This window comes from Neopsephotus bourkii, unplaced genomic scaffold, assembly GCF_033783945.1.
Source record: "Neopsephotus bourkii isolate Nb327-2 ecotype Australia unplaced genomic scaffold, CSIRO-AGI_Nbou_v1 NB_1234, whole genome shotgun sequence".
Lineage (NCBI taxonomy): Eukaryota > Metazoa > Chordata > Aves > Psittaciformes > Psittacidae > Neopsephotus > Neopsephotus bourkii.
The window spans coordinates 4,087,735-4,113,234 of NW_026901719.1; the positions used below are offsets into that span (position 1 = coordinate 4,087,735).

General features: G+C 38.3%; 1 protein-coding gene across 14 annotated transcripts in view; it reads right to left on the reverse strand.

Moving 5' to 3' along the window:
• MAP3K15 (mitogen-activated protein kinase kinase kinase 15) overlaps nt 1-25,500 on the reverse strand; it is a 101,166-nt gene that overhangs the window by 19,254 nt on the left and 56,412 nt on the right. For all 14 annotated transcript variants that reach the window (XR_009727084.1, XR_009727085.1, XM_061364555.1 and 11 more), the window contains 15 exons: nt 24,847-24,959; nt 24,170-24,329; nt 23,362-23,512; nt 22,866-22,973; nt 21,895-21,944; nt 18,772-18,867; nt 17,446-17,533; nt 13,348-13,481; nt 12,630-12,757; nt 10,790-10,920; nt 10,405-10,510; nt 8,396-8,553; nt 5,342-5,525; nt 2,730-2,907; nt 1,819-1,993 (listed from right to left, as the gene is read on the reverse strand). Coding sequence is in view for 12 of the 14 variants with exons in the window: in XM_061364555.1 (XP_061220539.1) it covers nt 1,819-1,993; nt 2,730-2,907; nt 5,342-5,525; nt 8,396-8,553; nt 10,405-10,510; nt 10,790-10,920; nt 12,630-12,757; nt 13,348-13,481; nt 17,446-17,533; nt 18,772-18,867; nt 21,895-21,944; nt 22,866-22,973; nt 23,362-23,512; nt 24,170-24,329; nt 24,847-24,959 (1,960 nt within the window). In the remaining 2 variants the exon portion in view is untranslated. The remainder of the gene's footprint in view (nt 1-1,818; nt 1,994-2,729; nt 2,908-5,341; nt 5,526-8,395; nt 8,554-10,404; nt 10,511-10,789; nt 10,921-12,629; nt 12,758-13,347; nt 13,482-17,445; nt 17,534-18,771; nt 18,868-21,894; nt 21,945-22,865; nt 22,974-23,361; nt 23,513-24,169; nt 24,330-24,846; nt 24,960-25,500) is intronic.

Genomic DNA, 25,500 nt, shown 5'->3' on the forward strand with positions numbered 1-25,500 from the left:
ACAGAAATCACAGAATCTTTGTGTCTGCAAAGCCTTTATTTTCTACCTTTTTCTAACTGATTTTTTTTTTTAATAGTAATTCCTATTGAAAAAAACAACAACAAACAAAACAAAAAACAAAAGTCTGCTGGCACCATGGCTGTCACAAAGGGAAGAGGTTCCAGACGATACCTACACATCTCTGCAACACACTGGAGAGGGCAGCTCTCCTCCATAAAAACAGCAGTCTGTAAGAGACGCCAATTTTTTAGATGCTGTCCTTTCAATAAGTTGGATCTGGACTAATATCTAATTATGCAGACATTTCATTTCCTTAGGCCAATAATTATGTTTACATATGTATTTCCTGTAAGTCAGAAAAAGGTCTAAGATTACACGGTGATAGGACTTGACTGTATTCTGTGATTTCCAGTCCACAACCCCCACAGTTAAAGTCATCCAAGTGCCTGTAAGAACAGCCTCCTATATAATTAAAAGGTAAAGGGAAAAACATTACATAAATTATGGAAAAGAAATTATTACACCAGGGCTGTAAAACAGATGGAGACTAATATAGGACTTGCTGTTACTAAATAATCACAGAATCACAGACTGGTTTGGGTTGGAAGGGACCTTAAATATCATCCAGTTCCAACCCCCCTGCTGTGGGCAGGGACACCTTCCATTAGACCAGGTTCTTCAAAGCCCCATCCAACCTGGCCTTGAACACTGCCAGGTATGGGGCAGCCACAGTTTCTCTGGGCAGCCTGTGCCAGGGCCTCATCACCCTCACAGGCAAGCATTTTTTCCTAGTATCTAAATCTCTGCTCTGTCAGATTGAAACTGATTCCCCTTGTCCTGTCACTACATGCCCTTGGAAATTATTGACAGCCCTGGTTATTTCTAAGATCTCATGTATGAATTTTAGTCCTCTGTCAGACTATAAGCTATTCTGCAGTTTAAGCTCTGAGCAGAAATTTACATTAATTGCTTCCCCAGCCTGAGTTTGTGGGCTTTCCTCTTGGGCCTGTGGAGCCTTACAAGGAGCCCCCCAGTCAGGGACAAGCTGCTCTGCACTATGAGGCAGTTTGTGGTGGAAGTAAGTCACAGGGGAGAAGCAAATCCCTGTGATGTGCTGTGTGGAGCAGGCTGCCCATGCCAGGCTCACCCCAGGAGCAGCAGGACTCTTGGCAGCTGTGCTGCAAGGGTCTTTGTGCCAGGACCAACAGCTGGCCAGGAGTACTGCAAGAAGAATCAGCAGGGTCCCCTTCATGTGGATGGCGTCCAGGTGAAAAACCACAGCTTTGCTGGTGGTACAGGTACTTCTACTGTTAGAAGCAGACATTAAGCAGAAAAAGCTAAGCAATCAAACTCTGTTTCTGGTGTGTGGCATTGCTTAGGTATGGGTTAAATGAACACAAGATTGCTCTTGTTATTCTTTACAGTCACTAAATCTTCCCATTCAACCCTTCCTGCTGCAGAAAATCTGCCTTAGCTTTTTAAAGATTCATGGAGTGTCCTTACCACCTAGTTTACATATGTTTCAAATTAAAAACCGTTAATCAGTTATCTATCCTTGAAGCAAATTGTACCAATTACTACCTGGTGTTCCATTTCCCTGTCCTTTAAAAGCCAACAAACCCAACCCACCCAGCCTCACAACCTCAGATGGCCCAAACCTCTTCCCAGAGCCCAGGCAGTTACAGGTCTGAGAGATTAAAGGTACTGAGAATGAACAATCCAAGCTCCTTCATTTGTTAATTTCCAGAAAAGGAGTACTGCTACCTGGCATGTCATCTTCCTTTTGACATGGGAAAAGGAGAGCTGAAGTGAAATTACCTGTGCAATACAGTCCTGCAAATTGGAAGCAACTTTATTCTGTTCTTCCTTAAGGATTTTATACAGGATTGCTCGGCGTTCACTGTCCTTCCTCAGCAGAAACAGACCAGAATCCTTGTCCTCAATGGAAGGAGAGGCGCTCCTGTCTTCTGAGGCTGAGCCCTCATCAGGTGCACTGTGTCAGCAACCGGGTGACAGGAACATGAGAGAAACAGCATTAGCAACAACAGCTGTACTGTCAGAAGCCAGTAGGGATACTTTGGAGATTAAAGCATGAGTTAAACTGCAGCAGTGGATTGACCAGGCTGTTAAATACTAGGTCTGAGACAAAAGATGACTCAGCTGGCATAAACCCCACTGAAACCAAAAGCATGAGGCCAATTTCATCCTGCTGAGCAGCTGGTATCAATGTCCCCCAACAGTGGTTCAATTTTGGGGATGAAACTGGAAAACCCTGGACTACGGTAACTGTTGATTTTTTCTGGCCCCATACTGTAACATACTCATTTGAAAGTAACATTTGGTGCTCTCTGGGTAGCAGAACTGCCTTTCTGCTTCCACCTTCCCACATTTTTTCATGAGTACATGGGAAGGATCAGCTCTTCTAACTCTGCTAACTCCTGAATCCATATCCATCATCAATGAGACGACTGACATTTATTCACTGAGGAGGGAAATGGGGGAAGTCTATCAATATGTGGAAACCTTCAGGAGAAAAAAAAATGTTGTTCATTAATTAAATATTGACAACATTTAAGTTAGCTGATAACTTGCCTGTGCAACTTGCTTGCTGTTTTTAACACGCCTGCTTATCTAGTCATTATCTGAAAAGATTGCCCTCAGATAAAATATAATGTGAATTAAAACCACATAATCCCTCATGGGTGTCAAGCGACAAGCAAATGCTTTACCTTAGTAAATGGGAAATGGGATGCCTTGTCTGAATCTCTGAAATGGATCTCTTTGGCCTTTCGAAAAGCATGTCATGCTGTACATCAGAGTCTGGCGAAACAGAGCCATGCTCGCTGCTGCTACTGCCAGCCTGTTCTCCATGGATTGGCAGGGGGAGGTATGTATTACGATTACAATCTATGAACAGACATTGTAAAACACGTAACAGAACTAGGCAGAAAAGGGCAATGTGCTTAAAACAGCTGTGATCATTCTCAGTGATATCAAGACCTCATTTTGTAAAATGGCTGTGGGAGAGGTAACCTTATTGACAGAAAGCAGTGATACAGCTCAAAATCAATATATGCATAATTAACAAAAGGTGTGAATGAGCTATCTGCTGAACCCAGACAGCAAAGCAGCTAGATGCACATATAGAATGCCGTTTTGTTACCCATTCTTGCATGTACACACACACATACATACACGCACTCTCTCCCTTGGTTCCCCTGGCCTCACAAAGTGGTACAACTGCACATACAGCTGTTTAAGAGCCTGAATCAAACCAACAGGTGACCATCAGCTGCTCCACCACAGCCATTTCTCTAAGCACAAAGCACTCTGATACACTCTCTTCTCACCTCTGTATGACTGTCAAAGGACAAATATTTGCTCTGTCTCTAACACTTGAGGCCTCTCTTGCATGTCCCCTTGCCCTCAGTAAGGGCTGTCTCTCAGCACCAGCCTAAAGGAAATCTCTTGTTGCCTTCCAAGTCATCTTGAAAGTAAGAACAAATTAAAAATAACAGATATTGAGGGTTTGCTATCATCCTGATAGCCAGTTTGCAGCTATGGGATTGGAAAGATAAGGAAGAAGTTCTGTCAAGTCAGAGTGCAAACATCCAGGAAGCTAAAATATCACAAAAGGTTTTGATGCTTGTCACTACAAATGATGTGGAGGTGGGGGAGGAAGAGAGTTTGAAGTTAAAAGCTGTTCAGAAAGCTCTGACACGGTCCATGGTACGCAACTGATGTTCAAATGGCTGAGGTCAGTCACATAAATGAAACAATATGTGTCACTTTGTGAGAACTGGTTCAAGGCATCTCAGCAGAACAGAAAACTGAAAGCTGCTGTCCCAAGAGCAAGAGTTGATATTTGCTCTGGGCTGTCTTTATTATTGGAAAGAAAAAAGGGGTGGAGACAGGGAGGAAAGATGGACACAAAGCTGAGGAAATTGGCAATGAGGGAAACAGCAGAGGAAGGAGGTAGAGTGAACTGCTGAAGGTGAGACTGTGGCAGCTGCTGGGCCAGGACCTGCTTTACCCTGCCCAACTCACTTGGAGATGGCTGCAGCAGCCAGCACAGCTTCTCCTAGCTCTGGCACAGCAGAGCACACGCTCAGCTGCAGCCACATTGCCTTTCCCTTCCCTCACCCAGTAAAAACTTTTCATAGCCTTTGCCCACTCCACTCATAACGAAAGTCAGCACTGAGCTTGCTTCTTGATGCAGGTCAGTGCTTAACCCTGCAGCAGCTGATCCTCTGGCCATCTAAAGGAGATCCATAACCTCATCAGGGAGTGGAAGAAGGAGGGAGGAGAGCAGAAGGAGGCACAGAGTACAGAAGACAGCTGCACCTCTGCTGGTATTTGACAAAGAGCCTGTTGCTCTCAGGGCAGCTAACAAGGCAAGCTCCTTCTTTTCTAGTACTATGCAATTTTTCCAGGAAAACATCCTCAGGCAAGGGCTGAAAAGCTCCAGAGAACATTATTGCAGCTTCTGACTGCCACTGCCCTGGCTGAGCAGTGTGAACTCTCCCATTACCCCAGTGTAACTGCAGGGATTGCAGTTCTCAGTGCCCCTCAGGACAAGAGATGCCCAGTTCAGCTAGATGTCAAATTCTCTACTAGTTCCCCTTAGAATTCCATTCAGCAATTCAATTTGCATTGGGAGTGCTTGCATGTGTGTGTGTACAGAGAGGGGAAAGAAGCAGCGAGACCAATGAGTGCCTATTTTTAAATGGACAGTTCCTTCAAACAGTAATGATTTATTTGGCAGGTCTATATTAAGGTTTATTATCTCATCACTGAGAAAGCAGCTGATATACGGATGTAAGGGAGGAACATGCTAGGCAGATAAAATAACCTACTAAACAGCTACTTCAACAGCTCTGTGACAAATTTCTAAGTAAGTCACATACCAAGTTTGAAAATGCCAACCTGTGTAGACCTGAACACCTGATAGACCTGCACTTCCAGGTGCCAAACTATATAAAACTCAGACCCCTGAAGTAATTTCAAATTTAAAATGTAGAATTGCATCGGAAAGTCTTCACCAACTGCCATTTCTCTAATTGTAATTTACTGTAAATGAGGCATTTATTGCTGGGCAGAAGAAAAACAGGGTTAGGAGATTTCAGCAAGCAAAATGCAAAATATCAAGACATCATATTTTGTGGGAATTGTTAAATTTAAATATGTCTAATTGCAAATCACAGACAGTTTCACAGTTGAGTTCCTGCTGCTTTCCTGGCAAAGGGAAATGTCCTTTGGAAAAGAGTGTGCTTAATAATTCCAATCTTTTATATAACACTTAATGATGATGTTGACTTGGATTTGGCTGATAATTCCTTACCTGAAGGCTTGAATGCAATTCTGCTTTTCTTGCCCTTGTTTACTTGTTTCAGGAAGGAATCTCTGAGCAAGTCAGATGCTGTAACACGTTTACTAGGATCAGGTTCAAAACAGAGCAAAATAAAGGCCCTTGTTTCAGCAGACACCGATTCTGGAATTTCAGGATGAATCTTAAACATCCCAACCTGCAAGAAAAACACAAATAGAAATTATTTATACTAAACAACTATGCATAGACCATGGGCCAAAGCTCTCTTACAGTATAATCCCTCATATTGCCTCTGATGCTGGGAAAGGGAGTGATCCAGGTACCCACACAAAGCAGTGAAGTGTCAACAAGCTTCTAATCCTGTTTTACTTCATTACAAACATGACATGAAGATCCATGTGGACACATACGTCAAGGTATGGATGCATCCAACCATCCACCTTCAGACAATCTCAGCATCTGGACATTATCCTCACCAAGTGCTTCAAAAGCTGCTTCTGCCATCCACAAATCCCTCCAGTTATTTCCTAGGCTTCCCATCACCCCTGCCCAGTACTGTGTGTCTCAGTTGTGACTCTTCCAGTGCATTTGTTTGCAGCAACAGGAACAAGTTCCTCCTCTAGCACTGACTGCCTGGGGCCTGCACCTGTCCTGCTCCTGCCGCTGCCAGATACCCTGTATGAATGCTCACAGTGACCTTGCCAGATCTCATCACCACCCCCGGCACAAGGCCAGATGTCTTCCCTCACCTTTCAGTGTTATTTAACTGAAAACCACATGATGTCCCAAGGTTTAACAACAACCCTCCCTCCCCGCCCTTTCTTTAAGTAATGAAAAACTGTGATTCTACAGGTTGCTCACTAGTGACTTTTCCAGCTCCTTCACTGCTTTCTTAATCTGTAATGCCAATCTGGCATAAATCTTTGGAAGTGTGAATTGCATAACATGTGTGCACTGTATGGTATGTAGCTGGCAAGATTAGGGCTTGTAGTCTCAGCATCTTTACATAAAAGAGGCTCTGGAGAGCCAGGCAGAAGGTGGCCAGCCACAAGGGAGACAGTAGCCCAGAAGTTAAACAAGTGTCAGCTGCTTTTAAATGATCTCATTATACAGCTGCATTAACACACTGTGGCACCATTAGGCACTCACAATAGTGGTTCAACTTCAATGCAGGCTGAAGAAAAACGTGCTGAGCAGTCATGCTACTGTTTGAATATTCTCCTACGTGTAGAATATAAAATGCTAATAATGCATTAAGGCCTTCCAAACCATGGCTCTGAGCACATTCAAAACTAGTAGTTTCTGCATATAACATTTTAAATACATGCAGCTTGTTGACCTCTACAATTAAATTGATGTATTTAGCAAAAAAAAAAAAAAAAGGTAAATAGATGTCACGTCCTGTTGGCAGGATCTGACATCTACACATTTACCATGTCCAATGCGGCATCTCTGCCTGATTTGTTAAACCACATGTGAATTTTGGACAGTGCTATATAAATGGGGGGTATAGTTTCACCACAGCAGAACAGCAGAACATCAGCCCAGCAAGAGTTTTGCTTTGGAGTAAAGGAGAAGACAGCCACCTGCTTGCTGTGCTCTGACAGATGCTCTTGATATGCCTGTCTCCGTGGTCAGCCTGCTCCTCGTGCATGCTGGGTCAGGCTCACACAGCCATTTGCAGCTGCGGCAGTGGCACAGGCTGGTAGCACATTAGTGCCAGGTTATACCCTTACACACTAAACAAAACCCAGGACCAGGAAATTTGAATACATGTCTCTGATCTTATCTTCATCTCTGTGGCTCAAGGGGAATAAGGTTTTTTTTGTAATCATCCAGAAACTCTGTGGCAACATTAGTTTACTTTATCTCCATTGAATGTCATTTGTTTGCACTCCTTTCACACAGAACCGGATGCACACATACAATGCTCATAGATTAAATATCACACAACATACACTCAGCCAGGAATTATTTCCAGTTCTTGGTTCAGTCTTTTTTTTTTCTTAGCCCCTTTTCTCTGCTTCCTCCCACTCTTTGGCCATTTGCAATTTCTATAGTGACTGCACAGCCAGACTTAGGCCTTCCCCTCTCCTCATCTGCCCTACGCATGACAGAGTGCGCACATGTGGATGTGGCGACCTCAAAAAGTTTAATATCCCAAGTTTTCAAGCTTCTGTTCTTTTACATGCTTCCCAGCCAGCCTGCTTCATTCCTGGCTTCAAACCTAGCTTCCAGCTTGCTTACTTTTGTTACACAGCAAAAATAAACCACAGTTTTCAATTTATGGTGCCCAGTAAAAGGCAGTTCCAAGCAGGTCCCAGCAGAGCAAAGAACCAGAAAACAAAACCAAATACCTGACAATTGCACATTAGCACACTCTGCAACAACAATGATAAAACTCTGCCGCATCCTTGAAGAAAGAAGGTCAAGAAATGTATTTGTAAAAAATGCCAGTACTGAAAACTTCAGAACACAACTCTGTGGCATGGAAGTGCTTATGGGCAGGATGTAGGGACACACACAGTGCTGCCAGAGCTTACCTCATAAGCCTGCACAGAGCATATTGAGCACCCAGAACTGAATCAGTGTGCTTCCTGACAGCTCAATAAACTGCTGAAAAGTAACACGTGTAACTCACTGAACAGCTCAATTGCATGCCAGGTACATAAGGTGAAAAGGCATCTGCTAGAAGACTTAAAGGATCAGTAATAACTTGGTTGTCATTATCAGATAACTTGTTGCCAAGAAGAAAATAATAAACCAAAGCAGGAGATGACAGAAGTAAGAGGGTAGAGAATATTAGTTTTCATAAGTCTTTACTCATTTTTCAGATTGCTGCTCTGAGTTATGACCTATTTCCCCTAGAGCAATACAGCTGAGCGCAGAGGGGGATCATTCAGTGAGTTAAGAACACAGATCAGACTGTGGTTTTGTGCAAGATAACCCATATAACGAAAGGTTACTACCAATTAAGTTAATATTAAAAATAAAGTCAGTTTTTGATAATTTATAAAGTCTATAGCAAAAAAAAAAGCAAAAGCAAAACCAAAAAGCTGTACTTACTTTAAACATTGCTGCTTGAGGCTCCCCTAGTTCATGAAATGGAGGTTTGCCTGTTGCCATTTCAATAATGGTGCAACCTAGTGACCAGATATCTGCTGGTGCACCATATCCTCGTGGCCCTTTATCGATGATTTCTGGAGCCATGTACTGCAAGGTTCCTGATAAGGTCAAAAGGAATAGTCAAGTATTATAGTTTTCATTCTTATTAAAAAGAATTAACACACCACTAAGCAAGTGAAATTTGCCAAATGCAACCTGCAGAGCCAAAATACTTGATTTCCCCTTTCAGTGCTAAAACTTACATAATAACATCTTTTCTATAAATTATCTCACTTCCTTTTCTAATACAAGGCTTCAACTTGCTGAAAGTATATTCATCACATAATCCAAATGCTTCCTCAGAATGTAAAATTATATCAAACAATTTTTGCAGAGACTAAATTGTAAAGATTATGCATGTAAAAGGTGGTGAAAACCTGCAGATTACAGATAGTCTGTACTACTTTCTCCATATGAATGCCTGCCGGCTCTGTTATGACATCCTTAAATTATTTTTCTTCTTAAGAATGCAATAAAATTACACTGTTATAAAGCTGTGAATTATTAAGTAAAGAACATCTGGTGAAGATAGAAGAGATTGCATATTACTGTGATCAGTAAATGTGACTGCTGTAGAACAAAAGTTCAAGCCACAGCTTTGCCCTCAGGCTGTGTGTCTTGAATGGAGGTGGATAAGGTTTGAACCACTAGAAGCCTGATACTTCAAATCATGTGATTGTATTGCATAAAGCCTAAAATCCACAGAGTTTATGTACTGAGTCAAGGAATAAAACAAATAGCAAGAGATCTTTTAAAACTATCCGGGCTATAGCTACCTGCTTACTGATTTTAAATCCAAAAGAACTTGAGTAAAATATTCTCATGGTAAATTCCATGTCTGAAGCACAAGCAGGGCTGCAAATGTGAATGAGAACAAAGAAGGAGGGCACAAGGGAAGATGTACCTCTTCTTATTACAGTATGGTGACTTTAATTCAGATACCATTTCTCCATATACTATCTCTTATAACAACTAGTTATTGTCTTCTGTCTTCCACACAGGACTAATGTCTCTTTCTGTGTACTTACTTAAACTGCAGGCCAGTATGAGGCTTGTGATTTTTGATATAAGCACATGGCCATATAAAAAGTGAAAACATCATGTTATCTGTATCTTCAATGATAAAAGGGTTGAGTAATTACGCAACCATATATTTTTATTTTTCAATGTGGAGTTTTAGCTGTTACACAGCAAATTCTGTTTTCCTGGAATACTGCTAGTTTTTACCATCTTGTTGTATATTAAAGCTTTTCTGCAACATACCAGCCCAATATTTTCATGTCTACTGTTCTTTTTACTGCTGATAACATCAAGGTAGCCAGTTGATTTGGTTTTATAATTAATGCTTCAAAACTGAAAATATTTTTAAATTTGTGTTTGGTTTTGTGCACTTCCAGACATACTTCCAGACATACTCATGCATGCATGAGTTACTAATATCAAGATTAATAAATGTAAAAATTGATGTATCCCAGCAACTTTTGTTTCCAGATATAATTGCAACAAATCAATTGCTACATAACAGAAACACTTAGGAGAAAAACTATGACCCCATCACACTTAAGAAGTTTTTTTAAAAGAAAAGGAGTAAAATGGAAGAAATTACAAAAGGAAAGGAAAGAGAAAGGTAAAGGGAGGGGAAAAGGGAAAGGGAGAGGGAGAGGGAAAGGGAAAGGGAAAGGGAAAGGGAAAGGGAAAGGGAAAGGGAAAGGGAAAGGGAAAGGGAAAGGGAAAGGGAAACGGAAAGGGAAAGGGAAGGCAGGCCTGTGTTTATAGTGATTACACTCCCAGTCATTCTTCCCTGAAAATAGAGACCTAATCGTGTTTTCATCACAAATCCAAAGAGCTTCTTGGCTCCAACTCTAAATCTATCATCAAACCCCATATAAACTCTGCTAAATTACTCTTACCTGTAAAAGTTTCTGTGCATGGACTGATTCCTGCCAGCCGTTTGGAAGTACCAAAATCAGATATCTTCACCACACCGCTATAGGTGTTCACCAAAACATTATCCCCCTGTAGTTTGGATAAGAGAGAGAATGAGGGGAGACAGATGAGTACAGATTCCAAATCCCAATCCCAATACTCCTTCAAGTTTGTGGTTATTGTTGTAATACACCTTTCTACAAAGGGATTTTCCTGGAGCACTGAGGTGAAGGGGCTGTTTTATTCTTTCCTTTTGTTTTAAGCTTCCATGAAATACTATTAAAAATTCTACTTCAGCTTAGAGTAAAACTAACTGAACTAAATAAGATAAAAAGCAAATCAAACAAGACACACTAAAGGAAACTTTACCTTTATATCTCTGTGTACAATCTGGTTCTCATGCAGGTACTTAAGGCCTTCCAGAATCTGCTTGGTGTAAAATTTAATTGTAGGTTCTTTCATTGGGCCCCACTTAGATCTTAGGAGAGCTGAGAGACTGCCTACAAGAGTTAAGAATAAAGTATCGAGATAGCAAAATCCCCAATTAGCACAAAACTTTGAAGTCTGGATCAAGCCTTTGCTCACTATCCTAACACAAGAGAAATGCAGTACCTATAATTAAGCCAAATTATTCCTAGATCACCCAAAACACATAATTTGCTGCTGGTTTAGGCTGGTTATTTCTTTCTTGCCAGCTCAGCTTATGCCTCCATGACAGGAATAAATGTTACAACAGGGCTGGATGCATCTCTGTTACTTAGTCAAACAACTGTTGAGACTAGGACTAGCAACCATGTAGCCCTTTAATGAAATAGACGCTAAAGATAACACTGTATGATGTTATACGCTATAATACGTGTCATGCGTTTCATGAGCCACATGCATGGACAAAGAGCAGCTGATTTACTTGGGGTGGGGAGGAGAGAAATAAAAAGGCAAGAATCTTTTCCTTTCAAATACAGGATTAACTATTGGAAATATTCAGAGACAGAAGAAAGCAAGTTCCTGAAAGAAACCAAGTAGTGGATGTTCAGGGTTGGAGATAGGCAATCTACACCTCCCCTACTTCTAATGTACTTAATCTTTTTTTTTAAATAACACAAATATTTTAATCATAAAGCAAAATAAAGACAGCTTTGCTTTTTCTGCTCATAATAAACTCACTGCAGTGGTTCTACCTAATGCCAGGCAAATTCAGCTAAAGGGATTTTCTGTCCACTTCAACACTTTTCTGAAGTGAAGCTTCCTCAAAGAACCTTGCATAATCTGAATGGCTGGTTCCTTGATCTGAATCAGTTCAATAATATCTTGGCACTAGCAACTAATCACAGTTTACTACTGTGCATATAAGAACAAGAACTAAACAAGCTGGTAATTTTAACAAGTGCAAAAAAAAAACAAGTGGAAGTGTTGGTGCAAACTCATCACATCTGCATGCATCATATATGTCAGTGTCTCAGCTTTTGGGTGCGAAAGTCAGAGAAATTAAAAAATTAAACTTCCCTATGTTGAATGCCCAGATGTATTTAATTACACTTTCAATGTTTGTGTCTTATCTTCCCTAGGAAACTGGAACTTATTTCCTGATTTTCTTCTTTCTGTTTTCATTTTGGAAGTTATATTCATACAAAAATTTAACACTCATTCTGACACATCCTTGACACTGAAGAGCAAATAGCAAAAGGGAGATGGAAACATGGCCTAGAGAAGATACAAAGGGACTTTACATCTTAACATGTAGAGAAGGACAGAGAAGGAAAACCTGGAAATTATAAGCAAGGGAAACATACGACTTTAATTGACCTAAGAAATAGCAGTGCTTTATATACAGCAGTTACAGAATAGTACTTAATTGCTCAACCAGTGTTAACTGCTTAACAGAAACTTACCCTAAAAGCTCCAATCATCATTCAGACGCTCAGGCTAAATGAGACTATACAGCTCAAACTCCATTGTTTCATAACACGTGGGTGTTGACACCAGATACTTTTAGTGACTTTTCTCTAGATTTATAATTATTACAGAAAGAGAAGAGGGTTCTGGGATCTGTACACCTCGAATCTATTATTTATATGAGAAAAATGCCACCTGTAGTTAATGTTTGAGCAGAAAAGCCAAACACTGCACAAACATGGAAGTGTTTTCAGTAAGTTTAGAGTACCGACTGCTTTTGATTCCTTGGAGAGATTAAGCTCAGAATGATACAAACCTCCTGGCACCTGCTCCATAAAAATCTTAATGTATCCATCTTCAGAAACAGATCCAAGATACTGGACAATGTTCCGATGTTTTAAATATTTATGTAGTGCTATCTCTTCATGAAGAGGTTGAGAATATCTATTAAAAAAAAAAAAAAAGGCAAGTGGAGTATGTTATCGTGCAGGAAAAGGTTTTAGCCTACACTTAAATGCTAGTTTGCAAAGAGAATGGATTTTAGGGATACTGATCCAACTCTCAGGAAACCTCTTGTCAATGACCTTCAAAATGCAGTGTGACTGGCTGCCTACTCAGAAAAAATACAGAAGTAGGTCTCAGAGGAACCCTGAAGGAAAAGAATTTATTTCTTCTGTATTGTTACATAGTATTGTTTTTGTCTGCAAAACTCCTTTTATACTTTTCCGCCTCCCCAAAACTGATATAAATGAGCTACAACTACAACTTAAAACCCCCAAATATCTTATTCTAGAATTTGAAGTATATATAAAAATTATAAAACTGTAGTATTTATGATATATATAATACCTTTTCCAAAAAATAAGAAGTCTTTATTTTCTAAAGGGTAGTGTTGAGTACTAGGGGGAAATGATAATTGAATTTTAGTACGCTAAACTAACAACATAGAAATACATGTCAAGAATGGCAAAGTTTTTTGGCAAACAACAGCAGTTTCATTAGCAATGTGTATGTAATAATAAATCAGATCTTACCTGCTGTCTCTCTCGGGTATTTCTTTGATGGCTATTCGGACCTGGTTGCTAAGGTCTCTTCCAGCATAAACTATTCCATAAGTACCTTTCCCTAGAACTACCCTGTCACCATTCTCATCATAATCATATTCATACTGCAAGCAGAAAAGATAAACAAAACAGCACAGAAATTGTTATCACTAACATTTGACATTACAAAGACCTTTAACAACAGTTATGTGCTATACTGAGTTAGTACAACACAGAGTAGTTAACTGCAGCACAGCTGTAGTACAACAGGCTACCCACCAGCCTGGTACATTATACAACTTGTAAAATGTCCATGTTACTTGCTTTGCAAAACAATCTTCCCTGACCAACTCTGAAGTGCATTCACCCAAGCAAGGAACACAGCAGTAAGCCAAATTTAATGAAACAGTGCTGTCAAAAGAACACGCTCAGGTATCATCTCTAAGAATTGCTGACAGACCCTTTAAAATACATAAATGTATGAAACATCGAATCATGGAATTGTTTGGGTTGGAAGGGACCTTAAAGATCATCTTGTTCCAACCCCCGTCATGGGTAGGGGCACTGCCACTATACCACACTGCTCAAAGCCCCATCCAGCCAGGCCTTGAACACTTCCAGGGCTGGGCCAGCCACAGTTCCTGTGGACGAACTGTTCCAGTGCCTCACCACCCTCACAGTGAAGTATTCCTTCCTAATATCTGATCTAAATCTACCCCGAGTAGTTTAAAAAATAGATAAAAGTGACATTCTCATTATGGGAAGTGGACAGTGTTTTAAGATCCTAAAGCCTTATTTGATCTTAGCCCCTGCAAAATTCATTGCTGACATTTTCTCCTCATCAGCTTTTCCAAAAGGCAAGGGAAAATAAAAAATGCTTGTCTTCTCCAAGAATGATTAAATATATGGAGTAGTGGTGTCCATTGCTGCTGAAACATGGCAGGGCATGCTGCCAGCTGAGTAAGTCTGCTGGTTTACTTGCTTCAGTAAATCTACAGTAATTTACACCACTTCACGATCTTGTCCCATATGGTGATCTTATCAGAGAGCTCTCCTACTATAAAGGTCAGTGAAAAAGCTGATTGATGAATGATGCTTAATGAAAGTGTATCTCAGACACTAAATAAAACCAAATGTCTTATGGAAGTTGGGTTAAGCAGCAGACCCTAGAATCAAATCAGGGAACTGATAAGTGATATTGAAAAAAAGCACTTTTGCAAAGACATAAGAAAGGAATTTGACAGTTTCATAGCCTCAGATATTGTCAGAAATACACAGACCTCCCTTACTATCTTCCCAAATCCAAGATGTCCCATATGGGAAAACTGCAGGGTATTCTCTGTGGCTTCATATGAATTCTGTATTTTAGAAAAACAACCAACCTTTTTACAGTGGCCACAACTATTGACATTCCTGTCAATTACCACTTTTTCTGCTACACCCAATAAGGTGCTCTCATACAGAATGCAGTCTTCAGATCTATCTCTTTGAAGTGTCTTCTCAGTTCATATTACAATGTCCGCGTGTCATTGGCTTTCCCCTCTCTTCTTATCAGCAAAGATGGCAAGTTTCATGCTGCTGTATGGAAGGTGTTAAAGAAAAACCATCTGTCGTTTATCCTAACAGCATATTCTGCTCAGTGGAACTAAACTTGAGCTAGTGCAGCTTTAGTACAGTTTCAATTTCCATGTTTCAGCGCTTCATGGTTCATAACATAATCTCGTTATATGATAGCTATAACTGACCCAAAATGCCATATGTAAAACTTGTCAGGTTCTTTGCCAGCAGCCTATCCAACTTTCACAGCTATCAAATGACATAAACTGTGCAAAAAAAAAGACAGAAGTCACATTGCAGAATTTAAGATTGACAGTAACCTTATCTGCAACAGACTTGTCCTAAGCCAACTCTTAAATTACTGTGGAGAAACCCAAGTTCATTAATCTGGGTCCCATAATACATGGAAATCATTGAGATTTATAGTTCAGTGCTAGTTAGTAGACAGTTTAATAGACTTGTATATACTTGATGCCACTTCACATTTGCCTCCTTTTTTTCCAAGAGCTACAAAGATTGAATAAATCACTGCTGGTTGCCGGAAGTCTGAATATGTGATCCAGTGGATGCTGAATTCAGCCACTGTGTATGAGTAAACAAGTGTTCATAGCTGACCTTCTGCACTGAATGGGGTAGGTCACAGTCTGATCTCTAGTATATACCATTTGGAGTACAGAAGGTACTCTTAAAGTGATAGGAACTTCTTCAGTATCAATATCCAGAAGTGAATACCTTAAGGTAGAAAGGACTGCCCACACTCACTCTTATTCTAAATCCTTGTTAGCTATAAAACTAAACTGTATTTGCTCTCAAATAATACCACAGTCCAAAATATTTAACCCCTTGAGAAACATTCTGACTGAAATAATATTTTCTACTCCCAAACTGTGCTCAAGGTTATTTCTTCCTCTTTCCAAGATATGAACAGATGGTTTATAAATAGTAAAAACTGCTTTCTCTGTGCTTGTCAAGCCCATCAAAACCATACAAAGCTGCATGTGCATGTTATCTTTGCTTAAATGCAAGATTTCAGGCTGCAGAAAGACACCAAATGCCTTTGCTCATTTATAAGCTAAACAAATAAATACTCCCCTTCTATTTCTTGATTTCTGTTTTTATTTCCTGACCTAAGGTAATAAGTACAAGGTGATAATTGTGAGAAATTCAAGGTACATAGAATGATATGGCTTAAAGGTTTATTTAAAATTAATTTCTTTAGCTGTTCATTCATACATCAACCCACACAGGATTCTTTCTTGCTGTGCATTCTCAAGTGACTTTTCAAGTCCAATATTTAAAAGGCTCAAGACACAGTGAGCTCACTTCTTCTGAAAGCCTATTATACAGTTGAATAGATTATGTTGTTTGGAGATTGTCCTGCTATTAGCTAAATATGTAAGTATGTAATATAAAATCTGCAGCTATAGATAATAGCCTGCCTTTGCCAAGGTGGAGCCCTGATCCTTGCCAACAACACAGATGTATGTATAAAGCTGAGTTTAATAGATGTGCTTCTCTTGTCCTTTTCACTTGAGGGGAGTTCTGTGGCCACTATTCACAAACTTCAGTGCAAAAACACATCTTCCCCACAATACAATTGCATTTAACAGTCCAGTACACAGTCTTCTACTTTCTGACTGCTCTTCCAAAGCCTTAGGTACTACAAAAGGCTCACTATCATAAAGAGCTGCTCTGAATTATAAACCTAAGAGAATTGCTGGAATTAGACAGAGTTAGAAGGATACCCAACTCAGACTACAGCAGGGTTTCTACACTCATAAATCAGATTGAGTTTGCTTGACCACAAATAAACAACACACTTTTTACGATGGTATTTCAGATTTCAAAACAAATAAACAGAAGCACAGCATATATACTTAAAAAGTGCTAAAATGCCGGACTTTTGCTATGAGGCAGTGTGGCTTATGAAGACATGGATCCACCTGCCTGAACCCGCATAAAATTTGAGTAACTTTTCAAGTTTTGTTTACTTTTTCCCCTGTATACTAATTATAAAGAAAGCCTGCAGCTACTAGGTTCCTAACATGGATGTTTCAGTGATAAGTAAAAAAGCATGATGGATTAATCTGATCCTAAATATCTGTAAATCTTGGTGGCAGAAAAAGCCTGTTAAATGGAATTACTTGGAGTAGTAATAATACCAGGTATCAGCTAGAAACACTGAAGTACCTTTGCTAAATGGCTTTCTCCTAGAATTTATTAAATACCTTTTTTATCCATTTAAGCCAGCTGATATCAGATGATTCTCATCTATACATTGTTTGCAACATAACACCCTTTATTACGGATTTAGTAGTTTACAGTGGTAACAGGCTCACTTTATCAAAAATGTGTGTTTTAAAATGAATGCAAGTCTTGAATACAAATAGTTTTGTAAGAATTGAAAATTCATATACAATTAAGGGTTTAAATGCTGTTTATTTATTATCTTTCTAGTATACTGAGACAAAAGTACAGGGAAGACTGAGAATAAATGTCAGAGTTCTTGGATCTTTTTTGCTTGACGCATACCTCCAATGTGTCTCCATCTATTTCTCCCTCTAGTTCCAAAGCGTTGCCAACAGCATCAGACAAAATTTCTTTTACCAGCCCACAGAATCTAAAAAAGTAATAAATAGCACAGCATCAAAGAAAAGTATCTTTTTTTTAAAGATTAAACCTACTTTTCAAGGTGGACTTAGCTTTCACCCTAATGTTCATTAGGTTTCTTTCATTACTTACTTTCTCCACATTTATCTTATTTTAAATGAGGAAGAACATCAAACACACACTGAAATGACTAATTATTTATAAAACTATTTTATTTGCTGTATCAGAACCCAACACTTGCTTGTTTTTGTAATTGCACAGTAAAATCTTGGTAGATCCAACTTGATTATTTTTGCTGTACACTTTGATAGAAAGTGCTTAGTATGGCCTTGCATTTACAAATGTAATTAGAAAAAAAGCTGAGATATTAAAAAATTAAAAATTGGTTTTCAGTGGTTCAATTCAGTAATGCTAAATCTGTGACATCGTATTGGGTGGTTCTCCTTCTGTGTACTGATGAGAATTTTATTACTTTCAGTTTAATTTAAATTTTCTTATGAACTTTGGTTAAAGTGAGATTACTCAGTATTTCTGATAAACAGGTTTTGTGGTTTCTAGCCTGGCATCCAGAAAGCCAAGAATATAAAAATAGTAGCATGTTTTGAAGAATAGGGTTTTAAGTCATTTCAGCTAGTTCTCTGGCATGGAGATCCTTAAGTACAAGGATATATTTTCCTGTAGTTTCCTGCCGAAGCCACTCACTTTTTTCCACATTCTGTAACAAATTATTAAACTTATTATAAAACATTCACATCTCTTTCACTGACTAATAGTCACACATCTTTGGAACAGACTTCTGTAGTGCAGTGAATAAGGCACAGAAAATTGTGACCATGTTTCATAACACACAAATTGCAACTCCAAATTAAGTCTGAGCAGGTAACAATTTTAGTGCTTCCTGTCTTTTATGCAATGCACTCTGCAGAACCCAAACCAATATGTGACCTTACATGAAATGGCCAAGTCACAGAAAAAGAAGATAATAGTTATAAATTAGAATAAGCTAATTCAGCCTTTTCTCAGACCTAATGACTTGTAGGTAAACTGATTAGAACCAGCCAACAAGTGTAATGGGACAGTGGTCTCACCACCTTAAATATCACTGATGTTAGCCCATTGCTTCTGAATCAAGAAAAAATAAGTGAAGAAACAATTTCTGAAGCAAAATCATCAGCTTTCAATCTTTGCCAAATCAATTCTACTTAGGAAATAGATCTCTCATGCAATACCCACACAAACTGAACTCACCTACTACATTGGTATTCTGTAGAAAAGTAGATTTGAAAGTCGTCAGAGTTGTCATGGACATAAAGAAAACAACATCGTTCATCAAACTTGGAAATGCTGCAAAATTCACATTGAGAAATTATTGTTTTGGATGTAACTATTAGAAGAAACAGAGCAAGGAAGAGCTGGGGTTTTTTTAATTAAAAACACTTAGTAAACATCTTTTTCACAGTTAATTACCTCGGAAAGGCAGTATGCAATTATATTTATTTTCATTACAATTAGAAGCTTTGAGTTTGTTCATATATTCTACAATCCTATCTCAAATTTGACAAATGATTAGGCTACTGCTTTGGTAAAATACTAGTTGACCTGAAGTGGTTTGAAGTTTGTTTGCTGTTTTCCTCCCCTTCCTTTTTTACACAGTTCTGAGATTTTTGGATTTGATGACACCTCAATGGGAAGTGAATTGCTTTGACACTAATGCAGCTAAAAAGCCTTTCTTTAAAGCTTGACAAGTACTTCTGCTTTTTATAATTCCATTACTCCTACAGTAAAACTAAACTGGGAAATACCTACAATGTATGATCTTTCAAAGTATATACTTTTATGGCCTTAATACTGATAAACAAGTTTCAGGAATACTGCTATTTACTCCAGATTGCAGCAATAATTCAGACAGTGTTTATTGCGTATTTTGTCCTGCCAGCACCATATACAACCCATCTAAATGCACTGAAGTGAGAAGTGAAGAGGCCATAAAACATTATATCAATACAAAAGTAAATTTAGGCATTAATCTCTTATTCCAAAGACTTGCACTTCACCATTATTCTACAAAGATGCCAAGCTGTTATGCTTGTTAAAGTGTTCTCGTAATTTTTGTGCATTAAATTAATACAATTGATGAGATTCTTGCCTGATCTGTTTAGTCAAACTCAGATTTGGTTAGCTTCTGATGAGCCAGTAAGTTAAAATACACGACAGTAGACAATAGAAAAGTTGTAGAATGTTACAAAGCCAAATTGCTGAAGCATCATTAAGGGCTACATGGACAAACGTTACAAAAAAAATTAGAATTTTACCTAAGATTTCTTCAGAAATATATGAAAATACATTGTGCCATTCTGTATCTTTGTTCTAGTATAGAAATTTCTAGTCTAGCAAGGCAAACTAATACATACCTGACATGAGAGCTATGCAACAAAGCAAGATGATTCTTCCAAAGGCAAATATAGGGTAGACAAGACAGTATCTAAGTGTTATACTGTATTATAAAAAGTGCAACGTAGGTGGAATATCAGATGAACTGGTTGGCATAAATATAATTTTACAATTTGAACAGAGTGTAAGTTAACTGAGACCACTGTTTTTTTTCCAAAGCGACCGTGATTTCAGAAGTATGGCAATTGTAAGTTATCACATACAAAGCAAAGATCTAATTCCACCAAGTTTAAAAATACTGTTTCTTTGAGCTTCGTGATCTCCAGCAGTGAGTAAGAATTGGAGCAAATGCATTGCTTGATGCCAATTAATTGTTATTTTTCTCAAAGATTAATTTCTGTGGAATGTGTTGCCTGAAAGCAATTAATATGTTTCAGAAATCTTATGCTGAGTTATGCTCAGTCATCTCCACAGACCTAAGTAACAACAACTTCACATCCACTTACATTGCACTGGACTAGTAGAATAAAATATCACATTGGAGTGATTTAAACCAAAGCCAGCCTTTTTCTTTTTTTTTTTTCTTTTCTTTTTTTTTTTCCTTTTTTTTTTTTCAGAAGAAAATGCTGAAGTTACAGTAGAATATGTCTAAATCCACAATTGAGGCTTTTATAGCAATGACCACTCCCCTTATTCAGAGAAATTAGAAATACCTTTTTACTGAGCTTATTTTCTTAAGCAAATTATTCAAATTCAGGAAACACAAACTTGGGACATAAAAGTTAAGTGTTTAGGGTCAAAATCACAGCTGAGAAGCCCTCTTTGAGAACCACAGAACTTACTAGGAATCTGAATTAATGCTTGTACTTGAATCAGAAAGCTTTTCAGGCTGTTAAGCTTATGCACTCACACAAATGGCCCCAGCCAACAGCCATTTACATCCCCAGAAAGGCCAGAACCACCAATGTAGTGACTCATGAACTTAGAAGGCAAAATCCCACGTTGTGTTACCTGTCCTTATGGCTCCTCCACTTCTTAGCTACAGCCTGCATAATGCAGACAAGAGGGCAAGAATGCCATAGACACGCTGCCAGGCTATACAGGTAGCTATATAAAATAGATTTATTTTATTTTCTTTTTTTTCGTGTCCTGGTGTTCTGTGTCTCATTTTTCTGTCACCAAAGTAGCCCAAATTAAGATATGTAAATTAGCTTCAAAACGTAGTCATGTATTTTGCAGTTGTTAATACCACTATGATTCTTTTCTATCCTTTCAGTTCTCGGAACAACCCCGTTCTTTCTGTGTTTGATCTTCTTTTGCACTAATACTTGGACCCATTTACTTGTGACTAGTGTTTCCATTAATCTAGCATCGCAAAATGGAACTATGCTAATTATTTAAAGGTTAGTCCTTGAGAAATTCCACTAGCAGTCTCCTTCCAGCTCAAGAATTCTTTCCTTAGCACAAACTACATCCATGCCTCATTTAACATGTCTCTAATAATACAAGTTTTAGCAAGTAGGTTTTTTTGATAGAGCCATATCAGAAACATTTCTGAATTAGAAACAGAAAATAGATACCATGGTTACCTTTTAAAGGAAAACAAACTATTCTTTCACTTACGGAAGGAGCTAAAGGTTTCTGCCCTCCATGTTTTTGAATTCAGAGATGACAATAACGTCACTGAAGCATTTAGAAAATACATAAATAACAGATACACAACTGAAAATGGGAAAGTATACCAGAGAACACACATTACCACACACCCCTCTTAGATGTGTATTCCTATAACAAATAGGTACAGCTCTGCCCATGCATGGAAAGAGAAATTCTTTTGTGTGAACATTTCAAGGTGGTTTGGACAGAACAAGCATTTGTAATAACACAAAGCAGCAATTTAAGGCAGCATCCAGATTTCCCACTTAAGGGAAATACAAAACAAACAAAAAAATCCACTCTGCAGTTTTCTGACATACCAACCTTATTCCTCTGATGGAGGAGGCTGTAAAATTCCATTCATGAATCTGTTTCTATAAAGAACAAAGAGGTATAATCAACCACAGTTTAACCTTGATTTACTATTGAAAACAAAGTCACACTGGAGGCAAAACAGCAACAGCCTATGCCTAGGACTGTAGCCCTCCACAAATCTCTCACTAATACCTGGACCTTATTTAACACCACGAATTTGTTCCATAAAGCTGTCAGACACAGTCACTCAAAGTAGTACAGCAGAACAGTGTACCGCAAAAGAAGGTCACAGATCCAGGCAATTGTGATCTTCTCTTGCAGTAACATGTTTCTTTTCTGCACCATGCCTCTCAACATTTTTAGTCTATCCTCCATCTACATTTTTCTGATATTAAGAAGGGATGGTGAAATACATTCCAGATTTCAAGTCTTTCAATGTGAAACTGAGTTATTTCTCACTTTCAATAAATTACACTGCCCATGACTGTGCCTACTCCTTTCCTAATCTCCGGTGTTTTACCCCATAATCCAAGATTTCAAATACTTAATCTTTTGACACTTACTTGTCACAGGCTGCCATTCTAGTTTCCGGTCTTATAATTGTAAAAACTTCAAAATTTCTAAAACATTAAACACAATACTGGGCTTTATTTCTTATCTAGCTTTGAGCTTCATCTTCATAAATATGACACAATTCTAGTGAGAAATATTATGATAGAACAAATAACCCAGGCGTTTCTAAGAGATGTGGTCAAGATAAATGAAAGATGAACTAAAGGTCAAAAACAGTTGAGTTCTAATCATAGTCCCAACTTTTACTTTGTAAAAAGTAAACTTTCATATCTGCACAAAAGAGATATTGAGGCTTGTGCTTCACACAGAAGTAGCAAACTTCAAATTATTATAAAGTGCTCTAAAATCTACACATAAAAAAGTACAATGAATCAGAATACATGAAACACATCTGCTGGTAGTTTTACCATTTCAGTGGGAGAGACATGCCACAAAGAGAGAGATCTCTCATCTGCTTCACTGTTGATTGAAACATATGCAGGCTGGTAGACTTTAGTTGGTTCTATCACCAAAACCTGAAAATAGAGAATATTTGTCCTTAATAAACCAGCGGCTAATACACAGCGGTATTTTCAGATATAGGCAATGGGTAATCTCAAATTAAGGTGTAAAAAATTTCCAGGGGGAAAATAGAAGGGCGAGACAGGGTATGAAGAGGCCGTGTTCCTATGTACAACAAAACAGTGATCACTATTTATTGTATGAGATTTAAAAGTATTTCTTAGAATGTTTTTAGGGTGTTGGGTTAAATGTTTTTTATAGGGTAAATATAGGGGTTTAGTTCATGCAGTGAAATAACAGGCAGTTAATTATGTGAGTATAGTGTTTAGAGTCTTAAAGTTCTTGTTATAGCCTATCCAGAAATATAAGACATACAACACTTGATTGGATGTAACATCTTACTGGAAATCTCAGGCCATTAGTTGTTTCCTTCGTTGCCTCAAAAATTATATCTAGCCAGAAAGTCAATCTCTCTTGTCTAGGAGAATGCTCTATGGTGAGTTTCTTGAAACGCTGAATTAACATCAGATTCTGAACTAATGATTTCAAGTACCTAGAATATATCGAATTAGTGAGTTAACAGAGAAAAACAAAATGTGACCAGATTCTAAAGCCACTTGCTTAACTTTACATAGACATCAAAAAAATGAATGGCAAAATTAAATTACTTTAAAAGCTACCATACTGGAAATGATTGTGTTGATTTTTACAGATTTCTGGAAAGAATAGCAAGCTTAGTCAAAACCTTAAGTCATAAACTCACAGGGATGTTCATTACCATCTTTGTTCATGTTACATGAGTAGTTACATAATTACATGAGTAGTTACATAGTTACATGAGTAGTTACATGGTGATTAGAAAAGGATGTTATCAGCTAGAAGGTGATGGGGAGGGAAGCAGCAGCTAGCTTCGCTCTAAAAGAACAGTTTCACAATCTTTACACAATTGTTTCACAAGGAATCATCACTGATTTCTTATAAAAGACGTGCTTCAATGCAATATAAACCCAACAATGATGAGTAAATGTCCTTCTTTCACCCTTCCTTTCAAAAAATAATGAAAAAAAACCACTACAGAATATAAAGTCAGACTTACAAACAATCTAAGATGGAAAAATCCAGATAAGTTATCCTAGTGACTATAAGAATTTTTTAAATCTGTGAATTTCCCCATAGTTGGGTACTTGAGCTACAGCCTTCTACCACATACCACATGGGAGGTTTCAGCTTAAAAAGTTTCTCTGCTGCTTGTACTGCTTTACCAACATCATTAGCCAGCATGCTCACGCTGAAGAACTGTCCAACGTCCCAGTAATTATTCATTTTTTCTAGGCTTCCTTTTCTTCCCAATAAGCTGTTTAACCGTACACCTGTAAAATTTTAATTAAGACCTTATTTTCTATCAGTAGAAGACTAATAAATATTTTCACTGCTAAGTCTATCAGTAAAAGACAAAAAGACTTGATTATGCATTAGTGGTAAAAACAAAGTGGAGCAAGTTTTCCCCAGAGAAGAAACAAAAGAAAACAAAACATTGCCCAACGTAAAGACTGGGTCTGCAAATAATGTTCCCAATACAGTTCATACAGTCACAACTCCTGCGACAGTGCTGGAAAACCTCTTGCATCATCTGTCTGTGCTATATTCCTCCTGTTTGTCAAGGTAAGCTGCACATCTCTGTGTCCTCAAGATCCGTATCTACTGCAAGAGATCAATGGCGAAAGGCTCTACACAAGTCCACCCCACAACAAGTTCAGGGGAATGATTTAAAAGCCACCTTTGCAGTTCAAGTATGTGTCTATTGCAACCCATTGCCAGAGGCGTTTTATTTCCTTCATGGGGAGAAAGGCAGAGAACCTGTCTGTGGCACTGTGTGTGGATATTTACCTATTTTTCTCAGTTCCATTGAACTTTCAAACTGTTGTCCTGCAACAAGTAGCAAAATTGCAAGGTTAATTCCAGAATACAGAGTTGACTGGAGTTCAAATCCTTTGCGATACCTGCGGAGAAGAGGCAAGAGCTCACATCTCACTGTATAGAAGAACTGAAATACTGCAAAGTTTTGGTAGGTATTTCAAGCTATTATCACAAGGACAATAAGGCTAGCTGGTACCAATGGCACTCTTTGCAAAGGGCACTTGAAAGAAAGTAGCTTTTTTTTCTTATGGTGAGAAAGGAAAACTTCTACTTAGTTTTATGTTTTGCCAGCTTGTGTGGTTTTGTTAAAATGAAAGAAACTGGTTAGTGCAAAACTCTAAAATGCAATAGAACCTAATTTTATTATGTTATTCATATGAGAAAAGCAATGAAAATATTAGTCTTTAATGCAAGTTGTTTGGTTTTTTTGTTTTTTTTTTTAAGGCTTAAGCCCTTTGTTTCAAAGCTTCACACTCATTAAAGGAAATTGAGACACAGGTGATGGGCTGAATGCATGCCACTAGCTGTTGCACAATGAAGAGATCCATCTGAAGCTTTTAGATCGCTACTACCCCTCCATGTTGCAATAACCATGTTGAGGGAGGAGAAAAAGGGGGGTATTTC